This window comes from Parasteatoda tepidariorum, chromosome 9 (genome assembly GCF_982258835.1).
Source record: "Parasteatoda tepidariorum strain Cologne lab strain chromosome 9, Ptep-v5.0, whole genome shotgun sequence".
Lineage (NCBI taxonomy): Eukaryota > Metazoa > Arthropoda > Arachnida > Araneae > Theridiidae > Parasteatoda > Parasteatoda tepidariorum.
Window position 1 is genome coordinate 38563211 of NC_141763.1, and position 10826 is coordinate 38574036.

At 38.5% G+C, this 10826-nt stretch overlaps 1 protein-coding gene across 1 annotated transcript; it reads left to right on the forward strand.

The window, feature by feature from the left end:
• Positions 1-240: 240 nt before the first annotated feature.
• Positions 241-3561, forward strand: LOC147803974 (uncharacterized). The gene is made up of 2 exons (XM_087151359.1): positions 241-773; positions 981-3561. Exons 1-2 carry the CDS (start codon positions 241-243, stop codon positions 3559-3561), a joined length of 3114 nt encoding a protein of 1037 aa, XP_087007485.1.
• Positions 3562-10826: the final 7265 nt, after the last annotated feature.

Here is a 10826-nt window from a genome sequence, read left to right on the forward strand (position 1 = left end):
ATCTTTTCAGAAGCCGATATTATCGCAATTCAGGAAACCTTCCTTCAAAGCGATGATCAAATTAACTTTAAAAATAAAATTACTCTCCGACAAGATCGTGACCCCCCTAACCATAGAGGTGGTGGCACCCTCTTAGCTATTTCAAAACATATCCCATTTCAAAGAATTTATTTCCATAATCTCCCCCCTTCCCGAATTGAGACCCTCGGTGTAAAAATTCAAGTTAATAATAGACAAATCATGGTAGTTAATATCTATTCACCAGACGGTAATTACTCCTCACAATGGTTGGAAAATTTCCTTCCCAATATTGAAAAACCCTTCATCATCGTCGGAGATTTTAACGTAAGACACCGAGCCCTCGGCTCTGCCTCTTGCTCCCAAACTGCTGACATCTTTCTCGACTGGATCCTAACAAATAATATTACTATTTTGAATACAAATACTCCCACCCACTTTGGCGGCCCACATCATCAACAGTCATTATTAGATCTTACCCTAGTTTCCCCTGAACTTTACCAGAAATCTTCTTACTCTGTCTTCCCAGACCCTTTTGATAGTGACCATTTTCCAATTATTACCAAAGTTAAATTCTCCTTAAACAACCCTAACATCCCACGCCCGTGCCTCCATTTGCAAAACGCACAAAATGAAATCACTCAAGCTCTGTCAAATAACAACTTCAACGCAAAGAACATAGAAGATATTTGCAATTCCGTAGTCAAAGATAATACCCGATTTACAAAATTTTCCCCGCATCCCACGACTCCGTGGTGGGATAAAAAATGCGCGTTTCTGCTAGGTCAAAAGCGCAAATTTTTGCGTAAGGCTAAAAAACAAGTCTCATCCTCATTTTGGCTTAAATACAAACACTACTCCGCTCAACTCCGCCAATACATTAAAATCAGAAAAAGAATCTATTGGGACAAAATTTGTTCCAATTTAGGTTCCTCAAAAAACATTTTTAAAATCTTAAAAAGTATCTCAACTCGAAATTCCTCTGCTCCCTCCGAAAACCTGATTTTAACCCACCAAGCGACAGCTATCACCTGCCCACTCGCCCAAGCGAACCTTTTTGGGGAGCACCTTTTTCATGCTCAAAGCCCCTGTCCAATCCCTTTCTCTTTCTGGGGTACAGGCTACAGCCACTTGGATACCCCTTTCTCGTCTACCGAACTGGAAGCAGCTATTCGTCGAACAAAGAACACGGCACCCGGGCCAGACCGCATTCCGGCTATTCTCATTAAATTTATCCACTCGCGTTACCCAACTAAGCTCCTTAACTTTTTTAATGTCGTTCAAGATACAGCCCAACCTCCATGTTCATGGACCCAAGCAAAAATCGTTCCGATCTTAAAACCAGGAAAAAACCCATCAGAAATTCTCAGCTACAGACCTATTGCTCTCACTTCGACTTTCGCCAAGGTCTACGAACGTATGCTTTTACAAAGGCTCCTTAATTTTTGCCTTCAGCAAAATATCTTCCCCCCCTCCCACACTGGCTTCCTCCCCTTTCGTGACTGTAATACAACTCACTCAATACTCTACCATGACATACGAGAAGCACGTGAACGGAGAAAATATATCGTTTGTGTTGCACTCGATCTAGTCTCGGCATACGACAACGTATGGATTGATGGTCTCCTCACCAAACTCCTCTCGGTCGGCATATCTGGAAAAACAGCACTTTTCTTACAAAACTTTCTCTCCGATAGAACCTTCTACATCTCTTGGCGCAACACCCGGTCTAAAGATTTCCAGCAACCCCAGGGCCTTCCGCAGGGCAGTGTCCTCTCCCCCCTTCTTTTTATGTTTTACCTTAAAGACATTCACAAACACCTTCCCACTGGAGTTCAAATTCTTGTGTTCGCTGATGACATCTACATTTACTATGCTGCAAAGTCTTTTGACAGGGTTATTGCTAAACTTCAAGATGCCCTCATCACCATTCAAACTTGGTGCACAGAGTGGAAAATGGCTATTTCACCCTCAAAAAGTGCAACTATTAATTTCTCTAACAAACGTCTGTCACCTACGATTCAGTTAACAATTTTTAACGAACGAATTCCCCAAGTTAATTCCATCAAAATTCTCGGCATCCATTACACTGCAAACATTTCTTTCCTTGGTCATTTTCAATATCTAAAAAAGAAATGTTTAAAAAAAATTAATGCACTCCGCTGCATCTCTAGCACTCAGTGGGGGTCTCGAACCTATCACCTCATTCAGATTGTAAATGCCACAATCAGAAGTATCTTAGAGTATGGCAGCCCAATCCTCTTCTCTGCGCCAAAATCACATCTCCGAGTAATTGAAACAATCTACAACTCTAGCCTCCGCGCAGCAACGGGCCTCCCACGATGGACTCCAATTCATATCCTCCACAGAGAAGCCGGCACTACCTCAATCTCACACAGACTTGTTTTAGCAGCTAAAAAATTCTACCTCCGTCACTGTTCCCTTGGTTCTCACTCCCCAATAAATCGCCTTTTGCATAAATTCCATTTTACTAGACTTAAAAAGAAACCCCACCTTTTCCTCAAATTTCAGGACATCTTCAGCCAAAAAGGCATAAGTAAATTCAATATCATCCCCTTCCACATTCCAGTTTTCCTCACAGATCTCCCGAACCTCTGTCTTTTTGTACACGATCTTCCTTTTCAAACTACGAAAAATCCCAACGAAATCCTCCCTCTCTATCAGGAAACCCTCCACACCCTTTGGAAAGACTTTGTCATCCTGGCTACCGATGCCTCAAAATCCAGTACGAACACAGGTATTGCGGCTATTAACTCAAGGAACAACATGTCTTATATCTCTCAAATCCATCCTATTAACTCAGTTTTCACCGGAGAAGTTTTAGCGATTTGGTTAGCAGTCACAAAATTCACTACCGAGTATCTAGATTACGTTATTTTATCGGACAGTAAGTCCGCAATCACTGCCCTCATCTCAGCCACCCATAAATCCCCTCACAGCATCCTCCTCTTACAAAACAAGATAGTTTCAGCAAGTGCAAAAGTGAAATCAATCACGATCGCCTGGACACCAGCACACGTTGGCATCCCCCCCAATGAAACCGCTGATAAGCTGGCCAAACACGCCACCAATGCCCCTCGAGCCATCTCTTTTATCGCACCTGAAGACTTGTCATATTCAGCAGTTTTAGACTCAAACCGCGAACTCAGTAACCTCCGGACTAATTCAAAATACCACAAGCGTTTCCCCTTTGATCACCCTGTTAATAAAACTTCCCTCAATCAACTCCCAAACCGAAAATACGATATCTTAATCTCGCGTCTCCGAAGCAACACAATCCAACTTAACGAAATTTATGCAAAAATAGGGCTCGTAGACTCCCCTTTGTGCGACCATTGTCAACTTCCAGAATCTGCTATCCACCTCCTCTTTGAATGCAAAAAGTTCGAGCATCAGAGACAAACACTGCGCGCCTCAATCGGAGTTTTTCCACTCTCCCTTCACCGTCTTCTTAGTTATAACCAATACGATAATCTTCTCAAAAATTTAGTGGATTTTTTAATTTCAACTAAGCGTTTCTAGCCTCCAGTTTTCAAATCCATAATTAAATGCAGTTACTAATTTTTAAGTTTTAGTTTAAGCCTCTCTGAGCGCCTGGGAAAAAGAGTATGTTTTTCTTATTTTTTTGTTTTGATGAACGTGTTTCTCCAAAAGTATTGGAACCACCAAATGCTAGTTTTTAATTTTTTCTAATCTTCCTCTCCAAAAATGTTTTGGAAAATATTTAATTTTGATCTCTACTGTAAACTTGTTTCGCCTCTTCAAGAACAGCGTACACTCTCATCACCTCATCGTCATCATCTTCAGCATCAACAACTCAACTCACAAAAATACACCTTACAGCAAGGGGGATAAAAGCGAGTAGCAGAGATCCCCCCCACATCATCATCAACAGTCAACAGTCAACAGTCAACAGTCAATCATGGTGGTCAGCTTAAGTTTTTTCACACACAACGTATTTTTTTGCTTAAAATTGAAATTTTAATTCCATTTTAATACCACTGGGAAAAATGATAATGGAAAGGATTAAAAGTTGGCAGGTATGCAATGTGGATCATCCATCGAAGTAGGCGTTACTGTCATGAAAGGTGTGTTTATATTGAAGTGGGTGTTTCTGTCAAGGTAGGCGTGTTCACATCACGTCCGAAAGTCACCAATGTGGAGGTACCTTTTCATAGATGATGGCTCACCCCCACAGTATAACATAATTTATAATAGAGTCGCACCCATCAGATAACCACAATTATTTTACTTGAGATACAAAACTTTTTTCTTGAAGGAAACTTAATTTTTAAAATAAACTAATAGCAGTGAAAAAAAATTATATTGTTGAATTGCAAATAAGGCTATTTTTAAAACTAAGTTTAAATAAGAAAGTAAGTGAATTTTAAACATATTTATGTCTTACATTTTCTAAGTATCACCCATATTATTGTGAAATTTTTATAAGAAATAATTGGAATAGGTGTTAGATTTATTTACTTTGACTCTTATTGGTTACTTATAATAATAAAAGTATATTTGGTTGTTTTCCAGGATTTTGAAAAAGGATAGAATGAATTAGGCTTTTTCTAGATTTTAAAAAATGGATAAAAAAAAAACTACCTGTCAATGAATTTACTAAAATTGAATTCCCAGGTTTCTTTCGGTTTATATGAGTAGTTTTTCAGTTCCATTTTTTACAAGGACTCTAAAAAATACGCACAAAGAGTCGAATACCCTCGAAACTCAACACGATAAAGATAGTAATGGTTTAAACTTTTTTTAGGATAAAATTCTTATTATATATAACAAGAATGAAGTTTCTAGCAGGTATGAACACAACCTAGTTTATATAGAATGAGTTTTTCACAAGCATGAACAACTGCATTGAACTAAAGCACACATTTGCAAAAAACTCTTATTGCATAGACTATAAGAATAAGGTTTCGTTGCAGATATTACAAAAAAAGGTTTCTCATAAGTATGAACACTATTGTGAACAATTAGGTAATTTTTCTTTGCAAAACTTTTATTACATACATTACAAACATTAAGTCTCTCACCAGTATGAATAAAGCTGTGGTAAATTAGAGTACTTTTATGTGAAAAACTCTTATTACATACATTACAAAAATAAGGTTTCTTGCCAGTAAGAGAACTAGTGTGGCCTATAAGATCGCTTTTCTTTGAAAAACAGATACAAAGAGAATACGGTTTCTCAACATTATGTACAAAGCTGTGATAAGTTACAGAACTCTTCTGCGAAAAACTCTGCTTACATACAAGAATAAGGTTTATCACCGGAAGTAATCAATTAGATTACTTTTCCTGGTAAAACTCTTTTTAACAAATTATAAAAGAATAAGGTTTCTCTCCAGTATGAATTCTACTGTGGACACTAAAAAACTTACAACAAATACTACAAGAAAAAGGTTTCTTATTAGTCTGAACACTACTATGGGCAGTTCAATTACCTTTCTATGAAAAATTCTGATTACATATGTTACATGAGTAAGGTAAATATAGAATAAATATAGCATCAATATAAATGTGGTGATAGGTTCGCCGCTCATCGTAAAATCAAGTTTATTTCTTTTGGTATCTGTTTGTCTTTAATCAATTGTGTTTTTACTTATTTTTGAAGTGAACTGAAATAAGAGTTCTGACGTCATCATATTAGAATTGTATAAATACCAGCACGCACATGACAGCCTGTCAGTATTTCTCTCACCACCTGCTGTGATGATGCTTCTTGTAAATCAAACCAACTTGTATATAAATGTAAATATGTAGAATAAAATATTAGTATCTATCTTCGCTTACTTCAATGGTGACCCGGACGTGATTCCTAATGCAGCTCATATTTTATCACCTTTAACCAAGTTTTTAGAAGGACAACGAAATATTAAGAAATCTAACAAATCATCAAAAAAATCTGATTTACCGTTAATTTGGACCGATACTTCAAACAAATCTTTTTCTGATGCAAAACAAGCAATAGCCGATGCAACTCTATTAAAATATCCTAAACCTGGTGCTAATTTAAGTCTGTGGACTGACGCGTCGGATTTCGCAATCGGCAGTTCTTTAATGCAATATCAAAATAATGAGTGGGAACCAATTGCATTTTTCTCAACAAAATTAAATAAAAGTCAGCAAAATTGGTCAACATACGATCGCGAATTATTGGCAATATACGCGTCAATAAAAAAATTTCGTCACATGCTTGAAGGTAGAAGTTTTACTATTTTTACTGACCAAAAACCTCTAATTTATGCGTTTAAACAAAAACCTGAAAAATGCTCCCCACGCCAATTCAGATATCTCGATTATATTTCTCAATTTTCAACTGATATTAAACATGTAAAAGGAAAATCTAATTCAGTTGCTGATACTCTATCGCGAATAGAAATAAATGCAATTTCAAAACCTCCATTAATAGACTTTAAAAAGCTAGAACAAGAACAAAATGAAGATTCCGAATTAAAAGAAATATTAAATTCAAATAATTCATCTTTAAAATTAGAAAAACATTACTTTTCTTTGGAAGATGTTAATTTAATATGTGATTTCTCAACTAAGTATCCAAGACCTTTTATTCCAAAATCATACAGGCAAATTATTTTTGATAATTTACATTATTTTTCTCATCCTGGAATATATTCAACTACGAATTTAATTTCTAAACGATTTGTGTGGCCCAACATGAAAGTGGATATCAAAAATAAAGTTCGTTCTTGTGAGAAATGTCAGAGAGCTAAAGTTTTTCAACACACTAAAGCTCCTTTTAGTACATTTGCTCAACCCGACGCAAGATTTTCCCATATCCATCTGGATTTTATTGGCCCACTTCCTATTTCTGAAGGTAAGCAATACTGCCTAACAATAATCGATAGATTCACGAGATGGCCAGAAGTTATACCTACTACGGATATGACTGCCGAGACCACCGCAAAAGCACTTATTCACGGTTGGATCTCTAGATTTGGCACTCCCGTTACTATAACTACCGATCAAGGCCGAAATTTTAAATCAACTCTTTTTCGAAATCTCACTAATATCTTAGGCAGTAACCACATCCATACTACTTCATACCACGCGCAAAGTAATGGAATGATAGAACGATTTCACAGACAGCTTAAAAATTCTATAATAGCACAGGAAAATAATAAATGGACCGAAATTTTACCAATTGTCTTATTAGGTATTCGCACAGCTTTAAAAGCTGATATTAATGCAACTTGTGCACAACTTGTTTATGGTACTTCCTTACGTCTACCTTCGGATCTTTTAAACGCAAATTCTTTATCTCCGCCAGTAACAGAAAATTATGTCACAAATTTAATGGCCGCAATGAGAAAATTAAGTCCTGTACCAGCATCAGCACACAGTAAAAATAAGTTCTATATTAATCCTAATTTAAAATCTTGTTCTCATATATTTTTAAAAGTAGAAAAAATTCGTCCTCCACTATCCCCTGCATACACCGGACCACACCGTGTAATTGACCGTTCTGATAAAACCTTTATTATTGATTTTCATGGTAAGAAAATAACTGTCTCAATAGATAGAATTAAACCAGCTTTTCAAATTTCTGAGAAATTAAAAATAAAAAAAATTCCAATGGTCGAAAAGCAATTATCTCCAACAAAGGAAGAAAAGCAAATTGTTACAAAATCTGGTCGCCGTGTGCATTTCCCAAAATATTTTGTTAAAGAGTATGGAATATAAAAGCATCTAAATATTTTGTATCTATTAATTGTATTCCAATTTCCAAGTTAAATTTTTTTTTCTTCGTAATTAAGACGTATATTTGAATTTACTACTTTGTATTTTATGATTGTTTTTAAACAATCATTATTGGTATCGTGACTTTGTCACTGGGGGGATACTGTGTGGTGATAGGTTCGCCGCTCATCGTAAAATCAAGTTTATTTCTTTTGGTATCTGTTTGTCTTTAATCAATTGTGTTTTTACTTATTTTTGAAGTGAACTGAAATAAGAGTTCTGACGTCATCATATTAGAATTGTATAAATACCAGCACGCACATGACAGCCTGTCAGTGACCGACCGAGCATGAGATCGATTGATGCCTTTGTCGAGTAAAGACGTGTCTTATCTCTGAGCGAATAATGCCGTACAACGCGCGCGGCGGCAAGGTGTTACCGCCTAGCCGCCCAATCACACCTATGAAGGAGGAATCGGATGGAGAGTACGTGGATGTTATCGTCTACGATTCATATGAAGAAGCCATCAAGGCCAGTAAAGTCCACCCAAAATTCATCATGCATCCAGATTCATCTAAACGCCCAGCAGTTTTCTACCTTCATTTCAGCGATGATGATTTAAACGAAATGAAAGAACTAATTCAGACTTTTCTCAATTCCTGCGAATATGGACCGATTTATGATCACTTTCAAAAAATGCTAGACGGTGTCTTAACAGTTCGTAAGGTCAGGAGAAATGAGAAACGACTCAAGGAAAGTAAAGAGCTAACAGAAAAGGAGGAACCAATGCCAAGCCATGAAACTACTAGTGTTCCCGAGCCAACCACTACAACGCCCGAAAGCATAACACCAACAGCCGAAATCACCCCTCCCCCCGCGGTGGAAAATATGGAGCTCAGTGTAGAGGCCACGGCCTCAGACTCTGAAAATCTAGAACAACCTCCAGGGAAGAAGAGGAGAAAGAGGAAGAAGAAGCAAAGCAAAGCTAAATCAGCAAGGCAGAAAACCAGCTCCTCAGCCTCGGATCCTACGACTACCCCGGCAGTTACAGACAAAGCCCCCATGGAAACTACGGAAGAGAAGTCCAGTCAACAGAAAGAAACTCCTACTACTGATGTGAAAGAGCATTCCAAATACTTGAAAGTTCTCATACGTGGCCTTCCTAAGGACTTTAACCCAGCAGAAATTTCCCTTGAATTGGGGAAAATAAACTTAGAAATCTACAAAGTTATTCAGTTCCAGAAGAGGGTGGGTGGAGCCATCAGGCTCCTCCCACTTTTTCTAGTTATACTGCCCAAGCTAGCCAATCACGAGAAAGTATACCGGACGGAAGAAATCAAGCATCACCCGGTTAGCATTGAGCGCTTCTACGGCGGCCGGCGGCCGCTACAATGTTTCCGATGCCAGGGATATGGACATTCTCAGCGAACGTGTACAGAAAAACCACGATGCATGAAATGTGCCGGAGGGCATCTTTCGTTTCAGTGCACGAAAAGCCGAGACACACCAGCCACCTGCTGCAATTGTGGAAAAAGCCATACATCCAACTTTACTGGGTGCGAGGCCCGCCCCAGTAAAAAGAATATCCAGACCAAAGCCAAGACTCCTGCAACCACAGCCCATCGACTTGTATCACTAGTGAAGGAGTTACAAGATCTCATGAAAGACCAGGAAGTGGTGTCCCTGCTACAAACGCTACTAAAGGGGGTCTCCCCTACCAACTGATGCCTCATCCCTTCAATCGACGTTGAACTCCATCAAAGACTAAATTCTGAACTTTACAGTTTACCTTTTTAAGGTTAACTTAGGACTTTTTAGTTTATGACCACACAGTTTCGGCGAATCGGTGAGTGGCGCTTCGCGCCAATATGCCGAGATTCTTCTGATTCATAGCTCATAACAGCCTGTCAGTGAGATGGAGACCGGTTCTGACCGAGGAGGAGGAAAGACGTCTTATCAGACTAACCAGTTTCGACGGAGTACGAGCTACGTTTCCGCGGGGATCATGGATTCCTCGCCGGAGAAAACTTCAACAGCGGAGGCTTTAGCCGTAGGACAGCTCAAGTGCCGTGGGGGCCAGACCCCCGGGCGGTTGAGTAACCCGGCTAATGCCTTTGATTCGGAGCATATCACTTCACTCCAGCCCTTATCAGGGTTCTCCGAAAGGAAAAGTGAATGCGCGACCCATGAGAGCGATGGGTCACCGAGTCTGGAGCCTTCTGACTCCCTTGAGGTACCGACGGGGACGGCTACGCCGAAACCGCACGGGCCTCCTGGGGGACCTTTGGCATCCAACATGGCTAGGCGCTCCAGTATAGGCAAACAAACTAAGAAAAGGAAAACACCGTTAGGTACTCAGGATACTACGGATGAAGAGATAGAGGAATATGAACAAAACTCAACTAATGAATTTAATCAAAACCCCCCCAATGATATGATTGAGTCAAATTTTATAAATATCCTAACAAATTTTATTAGAAAAAACTTAGTTGTCTTAGAAAACTTACTACACTATAGTGATAGAGAAGAAAACATAGAAAACTCCCTAATGGAGCTTAGCTCTAAAACTGGTGATCTTATGCACTACCTATCGAAAAATAAAAATGAAATACGCAAAAAATCGGACACTAAAGCCGAAATCCAAAATATCACTGGATCTGAATTGTACGGGTTCTATAATACACAAAATGTAGCAAGCGCAATCTCACTACATGAACATTATAACAAAGAGCCTAACCCAGACAAACATAATCATACAAAACAAAACAAAAAATTCAGGCGGAATGATGACTACCCCCCACTTAATCCAGACAACACCATGGATACCCATGACTATGATAACCCAAATAACGATAATAATGAGGGATTCACACAAGTAAAAAAGAGCTCTATGCCACCACCCATTATTATCAATGATAGCAACTTTAGCTGGACGAACTTTAGAAAAACTTTACGTGAAAAAAGTATCACAGGCTGTAACGGAAAAATGAATGGAGAGAGCGGTAAATATACCTTAAAAGTCAAAAACATGGAAGACAGAAATCAAATTATTTCTTTATTAGATAATGAAAAAATAT